Raw genomic sequence first — 21,325 nt, 5'->3', positions numbered from 1 at the left:
ATTCAGAAAAAAGAAATTGCGTGCTTTTAATAATGCAGGTTCGATTGAATTAGGCTCTTAGTCTCTTTGTATCTCTCTTTATATCTCTCTTTGTATCACTCTTTGTATCCCTCTCTCCAGCCCAGAGAGTGAGAGACAGTCAGTTCATCATCAATACCCTCTGTGTTATGAGCCAATAGCCTCTCGATTACGTCAGCACTGAGACAGTATGACTCACAGAGAGAGAGGCACATTCATGCCAGCCAATGTCAATGGGGACAGAGTGTCTGCTGGCTCAATAAGTATTTCTGGCCACTCCCCTCAGGTCAGCCTGTCCACTTGGCTGCCAGGACTTGCTGGAGATACTCATCTTCATGCCGGTAGTGACAATTGTCGTTGCAATGCCATTCACATTCCAAACGCACAGAGGGAGTACATTGCAACACCCAAGAGAAAATAAGCACAGGAAAGTCAACAAATACTGCCTGCGCTCCATACCCTGTTCACTACCATGCTTTTGCCTTGATGTAAATTACAGATAACCCCTCTGTAGAGATTATTATTATTATTATGCCAACAATGTGGTCAGTGCATACCCACATGAGGAAACCTGGTTGAGAAAATACTCAGGGAGCAAATTTTCTGTATCAGGTAGGTAGGTAGGTAGGTAGGTAGGTAGGTAGGTAGGTAGGTAGGTAGGTAGGTAGGTAGGTAGGTAGGCAGGCAGGCAGGCAGGCAGGCAGGCAGGTCGGAATGGAAAGTTCAGTGCTTCTGCTGTTTTCTATAACCTGAAGGGAACACAATATATATACTTGGCATGTAGGTTTTTGACTTATGGGTGGCACAAATTGGGATATGGGGGAGGGGAATGGGCAAGGTATATGCAAATTAAAAACTGTGGTATATACTAGTAATTACTGTAGTGTTTTTGCGGACATCACTGTAATATTTACTGTAGTGTTCTGCGGTCTGTAGTATACTCCATTATTTACTCTAGTATTTTACAGTATACTACAAAGTCCTATAGTAAGTACTACACATGATCGGGATACTACAGTGTGTAGTATAGTATTCTACAGTACTGTATATTACAGTTATTACAGTTCTATAGTATTTACTGTAGTATTCTACACTAAACTGTAGTATTTTTTCACGTGGGTATCCATGCAATCACTTTTATTTGTGTGCTTGTGTAAGTGGCGGTTGGTGATGTTTAAGATGAGGGAGGACATTATATTTTCTTATGAGCATGGCCTTATTTCTATTACAGCATATTGGATGGCTGTCATTCCTACTCCATTCACCCAGCTCGATATAACATTGATTGGTTTAGGCTACTAAATTATACTCTAATTTCCCTATACCCATCATGAGGTTGCTACAATCTAGCCTATGAATGACAGTTTACAACGTAGGTGCACAGGTCGAGAAGTCGTCGAGGAGTCGTCAAGGTGACAGACAGTGACATATTCAATACCACCTTGCACGCTCTTGTCCGCATCTAGCTAATCTAGGGTGTAATCATTAGTCCAACAGTTGCAAACAATGGTTTCTATTTGTCAAATTCAGGTAGGTTTATCCCCATTTTGTTCCGTTTGCTTCTGTTTAAGAAATGTTTTGCAACAGAATCGGTGGAATGAATACACCCCTGATCACATGCAAACACAGTTCACTTTCATAGCAGCCACACGTTGTAGAATTCCTTCTTGCATCTACGCACTCTACTCCTCTCACCTTTTCCCTTCGCTTGTGGACTTCAGTGCACAACACATCAGCTAGGCAGAAAAACCTTTCCAAGCCAAACCTTCATATCATAACCGCTACACACAGCCTACATCGTTGTCACCATGTTAGCTAACATCATAGCTAGTAAACATAGCTACTAGAACTAACGCATTAGTAAATATCCGCTACAATCATGCAGTAAAGTGTACAGTCAGCAAGCAGTTTAGCAGTTACATCAAGGGGCCCTGTTGACAATACATTTATAAAACCAAAAGTTTGCCTTGACTTGAAAGCATTCCAGTGTTGGACAGCCATAGCGTTGGATAGCCATCCCTCTCCAGTGTTGGATAGCCATCCCTCTCCGTTTGAGGTGGGTGTTTGAGTAGTCTAAACTAGCTAGCTGCATTTGCTAGCTAAGTGAAAGTGAAAAAAATTACAATGATATATACAGTGCTGTAAAAAATATGTTTTCCCCCTGTCTAAATTTCTCTACTTTTGCATATTTTTCATACTGACTGTTATCAGATCTTCAACCAAAACCTATTATTAGATACAGGGAACCTGAGTGGACAAATAACACAACAATTGCATACTTATTTCCTTTATTTCATAAACAAAGTTATGCAACACCCAATACCCCTATGTGAAAAAGTTATTGCCCTCTTACACTCAATAACTTGTTGTGCCACCTTTAGCTGCAATGACTCCAACCAAACGCTTCCTGTAGTTGTTGATCAGTCTCTCATGTCGCTGTGGAGGAATTTTGTCCTATCCTTCCATACAGAACTGCGGTAACTCAGCAATATTTGTGGGTTTTCCAGCATGAACTGACACAACATCTCAATTGGGATTAGGTCTGGACTTTGACTAGGCCATTCCAAAACTTCAAATTTGCTGCTTTTTAGCCATTTTCATGATTGTGTGTTTTGGATCAGTCTTGCTGCATGACCCAGCTGCGCTTTAGCTTCAGTTCACAGATGGATGACGTTCTCCTGTAGAATTCTTTGATACAGATTGGGTGGACAACATGTCAGTTCCTGCTGCAAGAACTCTGATAGGTTGGAGGAAATCCTCCAGAAGTTGTCATAATTACTATGTAAGTCTATGGAAGGGGGTAGGAAACCATGAGCCTCCTAGGTTTTGGATTGAAGTCAATGTACCCTGAGGAGGACGGAAACTAGCTGTCCTCCGGCTACACCATGGTGCTACCCTACAGAGTACTGTTGAGGCTACTGTAGACCTTCATTGCAAAACAGTGTGTTTTATAAAATTATTTGGTGACGTGAATATATTTAGTATAGTTTAATCTAAAAAGGATAACCTTTTTAATTTCACTATTTTTATGAAATTCACTGAGGATGGTCCTCCCCTTCCTCCTCTGAGGAGCCTCCACTCTATGGATGCAATTTGCAAATGGTTCCCTGATACTGGAAAGCCTGAGCTACAGTATGAAGGCAAATTTCTCACTGGTTTATGGTGGATTTAGAGGCTTGGGAGCAGTTATGAGGTCAAAACCCATGAAATAATCCCTCAGAATTCCAAAGGAGGAAGTTAATCTTCTGTCTGGCAGTGGAGATTGGAAAGTGGTATCGTGGGAATGTTGGAGTACAAAGCAATACTGTTCATGCGTGTTTATGAAACATGTGTGTCCATGAAATCACAACAAAAAAAATTCTCAAAGTAATGTTGCAACTCCCAAACTGAGCATATCTCATACTCTTTTTATTGGAATACGTGACATGGAAGGACAGTATCCTCTTGGGTTCCAGCCTGCTGTGGACAGTATGGTGTGATTCATTTGTGATGGGCATTGTGCCTGCCCTCTGACTCCCCAGGGAGACTGGGAGTGATGTCACAGTATCACACAGTCACACACTATTCTCACAACGGGACAAGAGCTTGGTAAAGGGTAAGACACTGGGAGAAAGATTACAATTTTGAACAATTTGTGAGGTTACCACCAATTACATATGTACAGACTTGATCTAGAATGCATTGGTAATATTCTTTGTAAGTATACAACTTGTAAACATTACACAAGGAACACACAATTTGGTCCTTCTTAAGAAATAACTTCACAAACCCCAATATCTTATCAGGAATATCTGGAATAAATAATACATATATTGATATAGCTAGTGTATATCCCAGTAAGATCCCCATGTAAAACTTTTTCTAACATGTATATTTAAAAAGGGGGGGGGGGGGTATATTTTGCTCTTGGGGAACTATCACTTTTGGCATTAGATTGGAATAGTAATTTTGACGGTTTTTCTTTACCATTCAAATCAACTGGAGGGTAAAGTGTGAAGAGTGGCAAAGACCACCTGAGAGAATGTGCACTTGTCTTAAAGGTCCAGTACAGTCAACAACGTGATTTTACTGTGTTTTATATATATTTCCACACTATGAGGTTGGAATAATACTGTGAAGTGTGAAAATTATGATGATGCCCTTTTAGTGTAAGAGCTGGATAGAGTTGTGGCCTGCCTGGTGGCATCACCAGGTGGTAAATTAGTTAATAGACCAATAAGAAAGAGAGTTCCAATAACAGCTAATTTTCCATTTCCCCCTTCCCACTCAGACCACTACCAGTCAGCCTTAGCAAAATTCTTGCTTGAGAAATTGCTCTTCGCCAAGAAGCTATTTTTGTTTCTCACTAGTGTAAGACGCTCTGATTAAGAACATCTGCTAAATGACTAAAATGTAAATGTAATGTTACTTTTTGATCATTTTAATTTAAAACAATCATAGCAAGGTACTTAATTGTTACTCAGAAATTAGCTGATATGTAGATTATAACTGCTGCATTGGACCTTTAAAGAGTGTCATCATCTCGAGGTAAAACCTTGGTTTAGTGTGTAAAAACAAACAGTCATGAATTTAAACACTGCCATTGTGTATCTGCAGTCAGAGTATTCCAAATATTTCCGAATTTCATCGACCATCTCCACCAGCTATTATTAATGTTCCATCGTTGTAAACTCCACTGGGCTTAGAAATGTATTCACTATTCACTTTAGTTTCCTTTAATAGCACTGGACCTTGAGGGTAGACCATGCTTTGTTTAAGAGAAGAAGAACTACAGTATTCATACCAGAGACATTCAAAATGATTTACTCCATCATTATCTCTGGTTATACGGCCTCTCCATTTTCACAGAAAGACAGCTGGTGGATCTTAATGGTGGGCAGGGTCCCGTGTGGAGGGGGCTGGGAATGGCTGGGCCCCTGGTTGAGGCTCCCGTCTCTGATGCAGCAGCAGGTCTTCAGCAGACTCCTACTGCACAGTTGGGCCACCTTAGCCTGTCCTGTCTCTATCTTCCACTCTCTGTCATCCCTAGAGGAGGGTGTGCGGGACAGGGCTATGGAGGAGGAGGGGCTAAGACGGGAGGGGTCACCTCTGCCATCTACTCTCAGAGTGAGAGAATGACCCTGGACCTGGGCTTGACTGAGGCCTGGACCTAGGTGATGAGTGGCTCTTGGCTGGGCTCTCAGACAGCGCACTCCCAGAATACTCTGGAAGGCCTTCTTAAACTCCTGGTTGGAACAGGGGTAGATGATAGGGTTGATGCAGCTGTTGAAGTAGCCCAGCCAGAAGGTGATCTTGAAAACTGTGTCCGAAGGTCTGTATGCCGGGAATATGGAACCTATAATAGGCCACACACACACGCACACAGACACACACACACACACACACACACACACACACACACACACACACACACACACACACACACACACACACACACACACACACACACACACACACACACACACACAGAGAGAGAGAGAGAGAGAGAATTAGACACGGACACACATGCCACACATACAAAGGGAAGAAAACTGATTAACATCAAGGTATTGACGTCAAGGTATCAGTTGATTTAAAATTGCCTTCATAAATCCTACTGCTTCTGATTACAGGGGCTCATGGGAGAAAGTGTGATAGAGTGTGAGCTGTACACTTAATAGTGAAGTAGATTAAATGGTTTAACATGCACATTACATGAAGGACTTTTCACAGCCAATGCTCGACACATTAAAATAATTAAATGGCTAATGTCTTGGATGGCCTTGAATTTGAGCGTCTATCTTCAAAGGTAGGCTGGGTGAGCTGTCTTGTGAAATTCTTTAATGGAGAAGCACAATAAAGACAGTGATGCAAAGCATGTTAAACAAGCTAAACAAATAATTTGGTTTCATTCTCTCCCTCTACTGCACCAAACAGAGGGTATACAGTGATTTATAGCGACGGAAAACAAGATAGAGTGAGAAATAAATAATGGATGACCAATAAATGTGCTCACTTCCCAAGTGAGACGTTGCCATACATCCAGGAAGACAAAGAAGCACACTACTGCTCTAATACTGTAGCTCACTACCAACACCCCCAAATGTACTGTAATTCATAATGTCAATAACGATTTAAGATAACAATACCAAAGATGCATGGTAGGCACAAGTGCAACTACCGACTAACGACCACAGCACCAGCAGACAAGATACCACTACCTTGTAACGTGTGAGTAAACAGTTGCGTAGCTCTTGGTCAGGCCTTTTAAATAGCTACTGGAACAAACCAGTCTCAAAATAAACACACTGCCAAGACAGTGATAGCCCTCTTTAACCCTTTTGACCCACTCAAATCCCCACAAGGGTAAGTGTCCCTCTTAAAGAAGAAATAAAGCCTGCCCCAATAAACCAAAGCAAACAAGAATAACCATCCCCAGCTGAACACAATCAATCTTAACTTGAAAACGGTTCTGTGATTTAACAGGATAATAATACATAACATTGTGACATGTTGTCCAGACATGGTAAGGGAGTAGAATCACCACCCTAGCTCTCTATTGCAGTTACTTTATTTCTGAGCATGAGAGTGTATAATAAATCGGAACCCTGAGGGGTTAGGAAGGAGTTGACTTGATCTTAAATTTGATTGGATTTGTATTTTCTTCCCACATTCATCCTATACTGAAATGATTAAGCTAACAAGCATACTTTATATTTCCTTCCTGCTGTGATCACATTGATGAAAATGAATATATGTGCAAGAGAGAGAGAGAGAGAGAGAGAGAGAGAGAAAGAGAGAGAGAAATAGATGCCGAGAGAGAGAGAGAGAGAGAGAAATAGATGCAGAGAGAGAGAGAGAGAGAGAGAGAAAGAGAGAGAGAAATAGATGCCGAGAGAGAGAGAGAGAGAGAGAGAGAGAAATAGATGCAGAGAGAGAGAGAGAGAGAGAGAGAGAGTGAGAGAAAGAGAGAAAGAGAGAGAGAGAAATAGATGCAGAGAGAGAGAGAGAGAGAGAGAGAGAAATATATGCAGAGAGAGAGAGAGAGAGAGAGAGAAAGAGAGAGAGAGAGAGAGAGAGAGAGAGAGAGAGAAAGAGGGAGAGAGAGAGAGAGAGAGAGCGAGAGAGAGAGAGATAGAGAGAAATAGATGCAGAGAGAGAGAGAGAGAGAGAGAGAGAGAGAGAGAGAGAGAGAATGGTTGTCTGAAAAGTGTGTGTGAAATATGACACAAAAGAAAGTTTCCGGCAGCATGTGCTCAGCACTCCTAACTTCATGCAGCTCACTCCACCCATTCCCCGATGTTGCCAGAGAGACTAGGGGATCATAAACTGGCTCCCCAAACTCCGAGTTACCTCAGCTACCAGGCCACCTATAGGTTGCTAGGGAGGTTGCTAGGGGGCAGGACAGCAGACAGTCCTTTTGCCTGCTCAGGTCAGAGCCTCATCAGTCTTTCTCCAAGTGGAGTGCGTGGACAGACGTGAGTGATGTTGTTATTGAAACTTGTGTGCATTTACTGTTGGTTGTTACTAATGCCAGTCATTAATAGTAGTTGATGCTACTACGTGTTAAACAGTCATTGTCATGTTATGTTCATTATGTATAGTATATTCATTATCTTTGTACAGAACCACCTATGTCCTCTGGAAATGATTAGTTTCATTCCAAAACGCCATACCAATTTTCAGAAATGTTGGTAAATTTGCTTGTATTGTTTAAAGACATTATGAATGAGATGAATGTGTTTTTTTTTCACTATCTAATCATGGCATGGGGGTTGTTCATTGACAGATAAGTATAAGTTTAAAATCTGTCATGTCATGGTTTAATTTCAGAAAGAAAAACCTCACTCTCAGAGAAATAAGTAGTACTGCTAGGCTTTACACAGTCACATGGTACAAATAGCTACATCTTTAGTAAAGAAATGTACAAATTATATATTTGCGACATCAATAAAAAAAATATATATATATATAATTAAAGACAGTAATATGAGATCTGTATGTAAAACATTTACATTTGACATTTTAGTCATTTAGCAGATGCTCTTATCCAGAGAGACTTACAGTAAGTGCATTCATCTTAAGATAGCAAGGAAAGACAAGTACATATCACAGTCAAATACACAGGACACGAACATTCCATTCCAGCTAAACAATGGATATATAGCGTTTAGCAAAAAAAAAACATTTTCATACTCTCTCAAATCTATGAATAAAATATCTGACAACAGTAATATTTTACACACACATGAAGGTACCCATAAGCAATAATTTCTGGTGAAAAAATACAAATGTGAAAAATGTGTGGATATAGCGTTCAACTCTTCAAATACAGTTTCTTATGTGTAACTCTCTGTGAGGTTGCCTTATTCACAGACCAGCCAAACTGGAAAGCCGCTTTCTTTCAACCACAGCAGCTCTTTGATCACACTGAGAAGATGACTGGGACAGAGGCTGACTGAAAGTGACCACGCACCCATGCTGAGAGTATCTCTGTTGTCTGAAGAATCCTATGATGACCCAGTGTCTGGCTAGCCTAGTACCAGACCCGGTCACAGCTTTTACCTTTGTTGCCTGCACTGCATCACTGAGACACCTGGCCCAAATTGCAGTAACTCCTCAGTTCCGAAAAACCATTCAGTTAACACCAAAAACGATTAATTTCACAAGCACTTATGGCTGGATAACAAAAATCGACAATGGTGTCTTGGAAATGAATGAATGGAAGTTCCAAACGTACTCTATCTTTCTCTGTAGCTCTCTATCTCTATCACTTTCTAATGTGTGTGTGTGTGTGCGTGCGTGTGCGTGTGTGTGTGTGTGTGCGTGTGTGTGTGCGTGTGTGCGTGTGCGTGTGAACATCCTCTCTATGTTTTCTACATAATAGTAAACAAAATAATTTAATCAAATGAAATGATGAGGATAATGGGCCTAATCTGAAATGTTCATCAATCAGTTTTCTTTTAAAATAATACTGACTCTATTCAAAGATTGTGATAACATCAGTAAATGTTTATGGCAATTATACTTGTTATTGGGCATTGTGTCCTCTGAAATAAAAGCTACTGAAATTACTTTTATATTTCATTATTTCCACATGAAATACCACATTATGGTAAGTGTATGTACAGTTGGGGTCGGACGTTTACATACAACTTAGCCAAATTAATTTAAACTCAGTTTTTCCCAATTCCTGACATTTAATCCCAGTAACAATTCCCTGTCTTAGGTCAGTTAAGATCACCACTTTATTTTAAGAATGTGAAATGTCAGAATAATAGTAGAGAGAATTATTTATTTCAGCATTTATTTATTTCATCACATTCCCAGTGGGTCAGAAGTTTACATACACTCAATTAGTATTTGGTTGCATTGCCTTTAAATTGTTTAACCTGGGCCAAATGTTTTGGGTAGCCTTCAACAAGCGTCCCACAATAAATTGGGTGAATTTTGGCCCATTCCTCCTGACAGAGCTTGTGTCGGCCTCATTGCTCTCACAAGCTTTTTCAGTTCTGCCCACAAATTTTCTATAGGATTGAGCTCAGGGCTTTGTCATGGCCACTCCAATACACCTTGACTTTGTCTTTAAGCCATTTTGCCACAACTTTGGAAGTATGCTTGGGGTCATTGTCCATTTGGAAGACCCATTTGCAACCAAGCTTTAATTTCCTGACTGATGTCTTGAGATGTTGCTTCAATATATCCACCTAATTTTCTTCCCTCATGATGCCATCTATTTTGTGAAGTGCTCCAGTCCCTCCTGCAGCAAAGCATTCCCACAACATGATGCTGCCACTCCTTGTGCTTCACAGTTGGGATGGTGTTCTTTGGCTTTCCTCCAAACATAATGGTCATTATGGCCAAATAGTTATATTTTTGTTTCATCAGACCAGAGGACATTTCTCCAAAAAGTACAATCTTTGTCCCCATGTGCAGTTGCAAAGCGTAGTCTGACTTTTTTATGGCGGTTTTAGAGCAGTGGCTTCTTCCATGCTGAGCAGCCTTTCAGGTTATGTCGTTATAGGACTCGTTTTACTGTGGATATAGATACATTTGTAGCTGTTTTCTCCAGCATCTTCACAAGGTCCTTTGCTGTTGTTCTGGGATTGATTTGCACTTTTCACACCAAAGTACGTTCATCTCTAGGAGACAGAACGTGTCTCTTTCTTGATTGGTATGACGGCTGCATGATCCCATGGTGTTTATACTTGCGTACTATTTTTGTACAGATGAACGTGGTACCTTCACGCATTTGGAAATTGCTATCAAGGATGAATCAGACTTGTGGAGGTCTACAATTTTTTTCTGAGATCTTGGCTGATTTCTTTTGATTTTCCCATGATGTCAAGCAAAGAGGCACTGAGTTTGAAGGTAGGCCTTGAAATATATCCACAGGTACACCTTAAATTGATTCAAATTACGTAGCTTCTAGAAGCTTCTGAAGCCATGACATCATTTTCTGGAATTTTCCAAACTGTTTAAAGGCACAGTCAATTTAGTGTATGTAAACGTCTGACCCACTGGAATTGTGATACAGTGAATTATAAGTGAAATAATCTGTCTGTAAACAATTGTTGGAAAAATGACTCATGCACAAAGTAGATGTCCTAACCAACTTCCCAACACTATAGTTCGTTAACAAGAAATTTGTGGGAAAACGAGTTTTAATGACTCCAACCTAAGTGTATGTAAACTTCTGACTTCAACTGCATATACTACTAAAAAAATGTCTGGTAGTTAAGTTAGACAAAAGCAGTCATGTATGACAAGTAAAATAACATAAGGGTGAAGAGAAGATTGACATTTTGCACAGCTCAAACAAATACTTTGATTAGTGTACTCTTTTTAATCATACATTTGCGTTACTTCAGATGGTTTCTATTTGTAAACCAGTTTTAATTCATGTCATCAATGAAAGTACATCTTTGCAGATGCAGCCCATTATTGATTAATGCGACAATAGACTACATTTTACATCATCCAACAACCTCACATAGCCTAAAATAACTGATTTATAACACACATAAATAAACTTGTTCTATTTCTATGGTTGATACCGTATGACATAAGAAAGGCTTGCATGAGACTGTTGTGAACATCTATTTTGGGAGTCATCCCACACTCCCTCCTACATCCATCTCTGCAATGCAATTTAATTATAAACCCTCATAAATTATTTTGCCAAGGGTAGATGCAAAAGGAGGTGGCATTAACAGCATGACACAGCAGCTGTGGAGCACGGTCTACAAGGTACGGAGCCTAGGTACAATGGGTAACACTCACCTATGGGCAGAACCAGGAAGAAAGGCAGCCAGCAGAGCACGAAGCAGCCAACCACAATGCCCAGGGTCTTGGCGGCCTTCTTTTCTCGGGAGAACTTGAGGAGGCGCAGGGCGAAGTGTGTGTGGCTGCGCAGGGCCTCGTCCTCAGACACAGCCGTGTTGCCGCGGTGGATCCTCAGTGTGATGCTCTCTGAGTCTGACTTGTCTGTTTTGTGCCCCTTCCTCAGGCCCCGGCTCTCCTGGCGGGCCACCACATACACCCTGCAGTACATAGACAGTATGATGGCCAGCGGGAGGTAGAAGGAGCCCACAGCAGAGAAGATGGCATAGGCAGGCTCCTCTGTGATTTTACAGATAGACTCATCCTCAGGCGCCGGCTCCTTCCAGCCAAACAGAGGGCCGATGGAGATTGTGACAGACAGAGCCCACAGGCCCACCAGAGCTAGCAGTGCCCTGCGCTCTGTCACGATGGCTGGGTAGCGCAGCGGGTAGCTGACCCCAATGTAGCGGTCCACTGAGATCACACATAGGCTCATGATGGAGGCTGTGCAGCACAGCACATCCACCGCTGCCCACACGTTGCAGAATGGCCGTCCGAACACCCAGTACCCTAAGATCTCAAAGGTGGCAGAGAAGGGAAGCACGATGGAGCTCAGCAGGAGGTCTGCCACCGCTAAGTTGACAATGAAGTAGTGTGTGACTGTGCGTAGGTGTCGATGACAGACCACCGACAAGATAACCAGGATGTTCCCAAAAACCCCAAATATGATGAAGGTCCCAAGTATCAGTCCCAGCACCACAGCCTTGATCACATTGAGCTCTGGGACAAATGCCTGGCTGCAGTTGGAGCAGTTCTGTGTCGGAGGCTCTGGGGTCATGTTCATGTTGTCTGCTATAGGAACCATCTGTTCTCTATACAGTATTGATACACTGTGCTGCCCTGTACTGTAACAGTAGACTGATAAACAGACTGCAGACAGTTATGTTTGCTGAGAGAAGACAAGGACATCAGAGCACTTTCCTGAGAAATTAAAATAATTAAAATAAGGATCACATTAAGACTGTCATGTCAAATTATAATTTGACTGATGATGTCTCAATCTAATGAGCAATTAAGATGAATCAAAAATAGTAAGCTATGTTCTTGTTTTAAACACTGAGCGAGACACACATTGTGTATGCAGAGGAATGCTATTTAACACAGAAATCATAATCCATTTTGAGATTGTGCTTGATGTTAAGCCACAAGGTAAAATGCAGTTGGAGACCACAAAAGATCTTTGATGGAGTGTGGAGTTGACTCTGACAGTCTGACCTGTCAGAGTCGTATTTGGTTACTGAGGATCATGATCATAGGCATAGCTCTGAGGTCGATCTCTCTGATCTTCCCAATACCTACTTCAAAGTGTACAAGGGCAAGTCTGTGTCATATCAAAAATGTAGAATAGTGGGAAGAGGACAGTGAATCATATACAATCTGCAATCTGAGTAGTTTGGTTTTAGTTTGGCTCAATCCAACTGGAAGAGAATGCTGAAAGGTATTCTCACTGAGCCTGAGCTCCACACCAGACCGCTAGCCAGAGTAGGAGTCAGGAGGTAGGAGGGTTATTACAGGTGACAGGCCAGTCCCAGGGCAAGTCTGGCCAAGCCTCCTGAAAGTGGGAACAGCCTCAGCTTGGATGTGGATGAGTTGAATAGTCCCTGTGCATCTGTGGCATGACTCTCCCTGAAAAAAAAAGAGATACAGCCACAGTGATGCTTTGGTCTGAGTAAGACTAAGTATAAGCTGGTATGACATCCAACCACCACAACAGATCTCATGCAAAATCAAACCTCAGTAAGACAAGTCGCTACATCTTTTAAAACATTTTCAGACTGCCACAATTTGTATTCAGCCACGTGTTTCAATATCATTAGCTGCTTAAAATTACCTATCTGGCCCCTATCCAGTCCCATTGTATGGGAGATACAATCCCTTTTCTCGTCCTGAATTCATTTCCTTTTTGAAAGAAAAGCAGGTGCAGACTTTTGCACCTGCTGCAAATGCTGAGCAAATCTGTCCCTTTTTCTCAATTTATCTGTGTAGCCTAAGAATGGAATAGAAGGAAAGCCTCCATATAAAATTGGATTTGATTGCTGACTTTTATGACGTAAAAATGTATTCATCTGTCTTAAGACATGCAGTGTGCCATATCCTTTAATGTACTGTATACATTGCCTTCAGAAAGTATTCACACCCCTAGAATTTTTTCCACATTTTGTTGTTGTGTTGGAGCCTGAATTTTAAATATATTCAATTGAGGTTTTGTGTCACCCATCTACACACATTACTTCATAACGTCAAAGTCGAATTATGTTTTTAGAATTGTTTACAAATGAATTCAAAATGAAAAGTTGAAATGTCTTGAGTCAATAATTATTCAACCCTTTTGTTATGACAAACCTAAATAAGCTAAACATTTGCTTAACAAGTCATATAATAAGTTGCATGGACTCACTCTGTGTGCAATAATAGGGTTTAACATGATTTTCAAATGACTACCCTCATCTCTGTACCCTACACATACAATTTCAAGCACAGATTGAACCACAAAAACCAGGGAGGTTTTCCAATGGTTCGCAAAGAAGGGCACCCATTGGTAGATGGGTAATAAAAAGCAGACATTGAATATCCCTTTGAGCATGGTGAAGTTATTAATTACACTTTGGATGATGTATCAATACACCCAGTCACTACTAAGATACAGGTGCCCTTCCAAACTCATTTGCCAGAGAGGAAGGAAACTGCTCAGAAATTTCACCATGAGGCCAATAGTGATTTTTTTTGAAGTTACAGAGTTTAATGGCTGTGATAGAGGTTAACTGAGGATGGATCAACAACATTGTAGTTACTCCACAATACTAACATTAATGACAGAGTGAAAAGAAGGAAGCATGTACAGAATAAAAAATATTCCAAAACATGCATCCTGTTTGCAATAAGGCACTAAAGTAATACTGCAGAAAATGTGGCAAAGAAATTAACTTTTTGTCCTGAATACAAAGCGTTATGCTTGGGGAAAATCCAACACAACACATCATTGGTTACCACTATTCATATTTACAAGCATGGTGGTGGCTGCATTATGTTATGGGTATGCTTGTCATCGACAAAGGACCTGTGATTAATTTTAAAAAGTTTTTAAAAAATAAACGGAACCGATCTAAGCACAGGCAAAATCCTAGAGAAAAACCTAGTTTTCCAGTCTGATTTCCAACAGGCACTGGAAGACAAATTCACCTTTCCGCAGAACATTAACCTAAAACACAAGGCCAAATATACACTGGAGTTGCTTACCAAGACGACATTGAATGTTCCTGAGTGGCCTAGTTACAGTTTAGACTTAAATCGTCTTGAAACTCTACGGCAAGACCTGAAAATGGCTGTCTAGCAATGATCAAAAACCCACTTGAAAGCGCTTGATAAGTTGAAAAAAGAATAATGGGCAAATATTGTACAATCCAGGTGTGCAAAGCTCTTAGAGACTTACCCAGAAAGACTCACAGCTGGCTTTCTCTCCTTCGCTTTCAAAGAGTAAACTTTCATAATAGAGGACATAGCTATGTGTGCTCTATTTTTCAAGATCTTCCACATAAAAAACAACTGTCTGACTGATGTTAAATGTATCTAATCAGCTTTGTCACTACTGCTCAATGGCATTTGGTACATGGACGTCATCTATGGAATTTAGATTTGATCGAATGCTTGACAACACATTAGAATAATAAAAGTAGATGGAAACAGCCCTAGTTTGGTTTATATTGGGTTATGATAAGCAGCTTTGACTTAGATGATGATATTAGAAGTTCATCTGAGTGCAGCTCTTAGACTATAAATCCATCAGTGTCAAGGTTTATGTATTCTAACCAATTCTCTTGTACTTTGTATGCACACCATCCATTACCATACAGAATAGGTGAAAGTGGAATCAATGGGTGGAAAAAACACACACGGGTAGTAATGGGTCTAAATTAAAACATGACTTAGTTCCCTACTGTCCTCCTTCCCTCTCTCCTCCATCATATTATTGGTTCTGTCTGCTTTCCAACAGACACTGTAAGACAAATTCACCCTTCAGCAGGACAATTACCTAAAACACAAGGCCAAATATACACTTGTGTTGCTTACCAAGATGACATTGAATGTTCCTGAGTAGCCTAGTTACAGTTTTGATTTAAATCGGCTTGAAAATCTATGGCAAGACTTGAAAATGGCTGTCTAGCAATGATTAACAACCAACTTGACAGAGCTTGAATAATATATTTAAGAATAATGGGCAAATATTGTACAATCCAGGTGTGCAAAGCTCTTAGAGACTTACCCAGAAATACTCACAGCTGAAATAGCTGCCAAAGGTGATTCTAACACGTATTTACTCAGGAGGGTGAATACTTATCCAATCAAGGTACATTAGTGTTTTATTTTCCATAATTTAAAAAAATATGTTCGAATTTTTCTTCCACTTTGACATTAAGAGTATTTTGTGTAGCTCATTGAGAAGAAAATGACAATTAAATCAATTTTAATCCCAAATTGTAACACAATAAAATGTGGAAAAAGTCAAGTGGTGTGAATCATTTCTGAAGGCACTGTAATTCATCTTGACTTTGTTGTATGGTGGTGATTCAACAATCTTTCGAGCTGTCTCTCCTTCGCCTTCAAAGAGTATACTTTCATAATAGAGGACATAGCTACATGTATTTTTCACAATGTCCCACAGAAAACACCCACTGTCTGACTGATGTAAAATTAATCTCATCAGCCTTGTCTCTGCTGCTCAATGGCATTTGGTACATGGACGTCATATATGGAATATACTGTAGATTTGATCGAATGCCTGACAACACAGTAGAATACTAAAAGTGGATGGAAACAGCCCTAGTTTGGTTTATATTGGGTTATGATAAGCAGCTTTGACTTAGATGGTGACATTAGAAGTTCATCTGAGTGCAGCTCTTAGACTATAAATCCATCAGTGTCAAGGTTTATGTATCCCAACCAATTCTCTTGTACTTTGTATGCACACCATCCATTACCATACAGAATAGGTGAAAGTGGACCGTTAGTGATGGGTCTAAATTAAAACATGACTTAGTCCCTTACTGTCCTCCTCCCCTCTCTCCTCCGTCATATTATTATTACCGCAGCGTGACCTTTCCTCTGTGCCCTACAGAGTCCTGCTCCACACTGGCTGAGCAGCTGCTGAAGCAGCTTGGTGAACTCCTGTGTACAGCCAGATGCCACTTACATTCACACCTCCAACTAGTTCCTGCGTGTGGTGTGCTGCTGGAGAGAACACTGGGATGGTGCAATAATATTACTCACGGTGTGGGTTATAACACACAACAGCACTTGGCTTGTGTCCTAGCAGGGCGAGAGTGCTCATTTGCTTTAAGGGCAATATAGGTGCTGAACCAGTATCTCTAGACCTCTCTAACGCCCCGAAAGCTCAGATTCAAACTCCCATTCACCAGCTCTGAAAGCGTTCTAATGTCTAAATAAGTTTGTTGTTCCAAAAAAGGTCTAAATAAAAATGTACAAGCAACCCAAAAACAAAACATATTCTGCACCTCCAATCACTCATTACTGCCCCTCACAGGTCGGAAGTCTACAACAGCTCAATAAATTGGAGGTGCCGAATAGTCAATTTGCTTGTACATTTTTTATTTCATTTTTATTTAGACCTTTTTTGGAAGCACATACCAACCGTGACAGGAGTAAATGAAGATAATTTCTCAGCAAAACTGTTAATTTTAGTGATCAACAAACGTATTTTGACATTATAATGTTTGCATAGCTGGTGAATGGGAGTTTGAATCAGAGTTTTCTAGGCGTTAGAAATGTCTCTAATGCACAGATACTTACTTGGGTAGTGTACTAGCAGGATGAGAGAGTGCTCATTTGATTTCAGGGCAATATAGGGTGCTAAGACAGTGTCTGATTTTAGCCACTGAAGCGCGTGCGACAAATAAAAAACTGCCCATGGCAAACTTATGAATAAACAACAATGACATTTGCATCATTGTCACACATGAAAGCATTACTTAATGAGTATCCCTCAGCATAGTGCCTTGTAAGCAACATCTGGATGTTAGAAATTAGGTGCATACCAGACTCATGTGCACAGGTAACATGAAATGCCTCAATAAATTACCACAAACCCAAACCGCAAAGACATTATACTCAAATCAAGAAAACAAGGATTGTTTGTGTCTAGCAAGCTGCACAGACAGCCAACCCCCTCTAAATGGTGCCTGTTAGGATTTGTTCAAATTAGGGATGGTAAAAGAATTACATTATGCCTGAGACAGTGTGTCCACATAACGGCAGACATGACTGCCCCTAAAGCGACATCCATTCTGTTCATGATTACATCACAATTACTGGTACGCTTTAATGAACAATTATCACATTATTGCAGTAGTATGGTGGTATTCACTGTCTCCGACCATTAGCTCTAGTCAAGTCATAATGCCAGAAAAGCCGTTGTTTGGAGTATATATTGGCGCGGGTGTTGTTAGGCCGAGACGAAGTCGGAGGCCAGCAAACCGTGCCAATATATCCTCCGAACACTGGCTTCGAGGGCATTATCACTTTTATACAACGAGTTACCAACATATTCAAATAATGATTTACATATTTTCATTACAAACCTTATTTTGATTCATTTATTCATACTATTTCATCCTTCCACAAGATATAGTCCTAACACAAATCGAGGGTTGCTACCCAAGCTGGCTGGTCGTTCTTTCTATCGGTTCAGTTGCCAGAGACACGATCCAGTCGTTTTTGTTCTGTATCTATGGACACGACCCAGTTATTTGATCTAAATGTTCTATTGCCATACTTATCCCTTGCTTGCTAGCTAGCCAACTAAGGCTAACTTTGTCACGTCAAACAGTGCAGCCAGAATAATAACAAAGTAGCTGCCTTTGCATTTGTTTAAGCTGTTTTCTAGTGGAATTTATTTGGATACATCAATAACGATGCGCTAATGAGGCACGATTTCACCTGGTATAGAAAATGTGATCCTCGTCAGGACACTATTGTTCATAGGAAATAGACAACAACACAGCAAACACAATTCCTTGAAACTGAAGCTGGAAAGACTGCAAACTAGCTGCACTTTGTTTCATTTTCTTTGTATATATCCATAAAATTATGCTTATTCATGATTTCGACTGGCTGACAAAAGCTGCCTGCCTGTCTGTGTAATCCCGACTCGTGACAAGTTCATTACTATGCGACAGCCGTAGATCGAATATGAATATTGAAGCAATGTTGCAAATGTCGGAGAGACAGACAGCAATGTTTATACTAATCTCCGCTGTTGAAAACAACATTTTAGTCTAAAAGATGAGATAATGGCTAGATGTTCTTTGTAGTGGAGATATAAATTGCCTGGCTGGGCTGATGAGACAGTGGATTTCGCAGTCAAATGGAACAGAGTAAATAGGCATTTTAACATCATAGATTTAGCAGGTGGTCATTTGTAGAATATACACCAGCTGGAATGCGGTTTTAGCCAATCAGCATTCAGGATTAGACACACCCATTGTATAATGCTCAGTAATCACACTTTGTTTTTTCATACATTAATGGACTCTGTGGTGACCTCTCACAGCTCAATTCTATTACATGAAAAACTGATGGAAGACAATGAATATACAGTAGGCCCAGTGGGAAAAATACATAAAATAAATACAAATTCACAATTTATAAGAACAACATACTATTTCCTCTGCAAAGAAAGAAAGAAAGAAGCCATGGAAGCCATGGCCTAACTATGGACTGTTTCTCCTTACTGCTTGCTCTTCAAGGCTAATGCAAGGTGCAACGCAACAAACAATTAAACATATTATTTCATACATCGTTATAGCCTACTGTAGCAAGAACATAGGCTATAGGTTTTAGAATTATTTCATTGTACAAATGTAAACTACACAATCTAGGCTCTGCAAAAGCGCCACATATCTAACGTTGGTTAGGTTATTGAATAGTATTGAAAATGACAAAGTTTGTCTATAGACACTAGAAGGAAACGTTTTCTTTCTGTAAATAATAAGAATAATGAGAGAATGAAAAAGTCGAGTAGATGTTCCGTCTTTTTGACCATAACTGTGATTCTCATAAATTGAACTGTTTTCAATATACTTGGATGTAATTTTAAACCAATACTAGTCTACATTTCGTTCTCCTTAGACTATTTTTCCAATACGGTACATCAAAGTAGCCTATGCAATACATGAAAACATTAATAACATATCTGTTGACAATCCACTAAAAATAGATTGCAATAAATGAGTTACTTCTTCAAAAAAAATCGATCCCATTGACCAAAGCAATCAAACATTTTCACTGGACCGTTACTCACCTAACTCTTGACACTTGTCCGGATGGTTTGAACAGCAACAAATGTCAAGTATACGGAAAAGCAAAAAGAAAGATGAAAAAGGAGCATTGTAAGGTGTAAAAAGGACAGGGTGTTAATAACTGCGGGCTTTTGTGATGTGCTACGTTTTCTCGACCGAGGTGAGGTATCGGATATTAATTCAGATAGCCAAGTGCGCTCCTAATGGAAAGCCCTGGATCCATTTAAGTGCTGCTCTTCAAGAGCATTTACTCCTTGAAACGATGACTACGAAATGAGTCATTGCTACCACCCCTTCAACCCCCCCCCCCCCCCCCCCCGCCTCCACTATAGCCTATACATTTCAGCTTCCTTCCACAAATCAGCATACCATGCGTCATCAATATTTATACAAAACTTTAGATTTTCCCAGCGATTTCTCAGCGATGGCACAGCCATATTTCATGGCTTCCAGAAAATTATGATTCATTATAGCACGGTCGAACTAAGGAATCGAATGAAACTGGTTTGGAGACAATGTATATTGTTTATTCTTGAATGAATTGGTTTACAGTTATGTTACATTAAACTCAAAATGATTGCGGTGGAGAGTCCATAAAGAAGACCTAAAGTTCTGGAAAATGCCTGAGGCACCCCCCCCCGCCCCCCACTGTGTTTTTAATGCTAAAAAAGATGTCTGCTGGTCAAAGAGTTTAGAAGAGCTGTAGAACAAAACATGTGTTTATGTGTTGTGGATTAAATATATTAGTCTCATATCCCCCATGGGCCTCAAACAAACACAAAGACGTAGACACACACAATAAGCAACAAGACATTGACACACATGGATAAATCCTCAAATAGTACAAACTGCCATGCGGTTGAAATCTTATCTCAAATGGTTCCAGATGTAAGATATTTATGGGGTGCTGGGAACTGTACGATATCTGAGCCCTACAGTGAGAGATGACTGTAGTTAGGGCACTGAAGATAAATTACTTTACCAGGGATAGATGTCCCTGAAAAGACCATCTGACCATCTTCGGCTTCAACAATTCATCTGAGGCTCATTACCTTCATCGATATGCTGTGCTTTACTCCTAGTCCCCCCCCCTCTCTACCATCCATTGTAAACTGTCCATAGCTTGTTTGTTTTCAAGCTCATAAAGATTCAACACCAACACAAGCCTTTAGGGTGATACTGTATCATAGCAAAGAATCCTTTCTCCCCCACAAGCAGATGAGCAGCGAACCACCTCTCAGTACCTGCTTCTCCTGCCTGGGGACGATTCACTTTCCCCTCACAGCGCTTACAGTACATCACCATGACAACTCCTAGTTGTTCATCATCATTTAAAATGACTAGCAATGGTACACTCATAGAAAAAGGGTTCCAAAAGGGTTCTTTGGCTGTCCCCATAGAACTGTTTTGAGTTCCATGTTGAATCCTGTGGAGGATTTTACATGGGACCCAAAAGATTCTACCTGGAACCAAAAAGGGTTATTCAAAGCGTAAGCCTTTTAGGTTCTTGATATAACCTTTTTTTCTAAGAGTGTTGTTACAGATGCTGTATCTTAATTTGATCAACCTGTTGTTGCAGGAATGTTCCTAACGAAAAATGCATCAACCACTACAAAAAATGTCCAATAACTATA

General features: G+C 40.3%; 1 protein-coding gene and 1 long non-coding RNA gene across 3 annotated transcripts; one reads left to right on the top strand and one right to left on the bottom strand.

Moving 5' to 3' along the window:
• Positions 1-2,288: 2,288 nt before the first annotated feature.
• adra1a (adrenergic, alpha-1A-, receptor) lies at positions 2,289-19,966 on the bottom strand. Of its 2 annotated transcripts, XM_036934615.2 has the most exons (3): positions 19,694-19,966; positions 11,281-13,005; positions 2,289-5,353 (listed from the first exon to the last, which is right to left on the bottom strand). In XM_036934615.2, the coding sequence occupies exons 2-3, from the start codon at positions 12,182-12,184 to the stop codon at positions 4,842-4,844; spliced, it is 1,416 nt and encodes a 471-aa protein (XP_036790510.1). In that variant the 5' UTR covers positions 12,185-13,005; positions 19,694-19,966; the 3' UTR covers positions 2,289-4,841.
• On the top strand, positions 7,360-9,071 carry LOC149979639 (uncharacterized). Its single transcript, XR_016484575.1, has 2 exons — positions 7,360-7,475; positions 8,374-9,071. It is a non-coding gene; the product is annotated as an uncharacterized LOC149979639 (long non-coding RNA).
• Positions 19,967-21,325: the final 1,359 nt, after the last annotated feature.

The sequence above is a fragment of the Oncorhynchus mykiss genome, chromosome 11 (assembly GCF_057628025.1).
Source record: "Oncorhynchus mykiss isolate SJ-2025 chromosome 11, ASM5762802v1, whole genome shotgun sequence".
In the NCBI taxonomy this organism is placed as follows: domain Eukaryota; kingdom Metazoa; phylum Chordata; class Actinopteri; order Salmoniformes; family Salmonidae; genus Oncorhynchus; species Oncorhynchus mykiss.
Note: the sequence above shows the minus strand (reverse complement) of the source record. Positions and strands in the feature narration are given on the sequence as shown.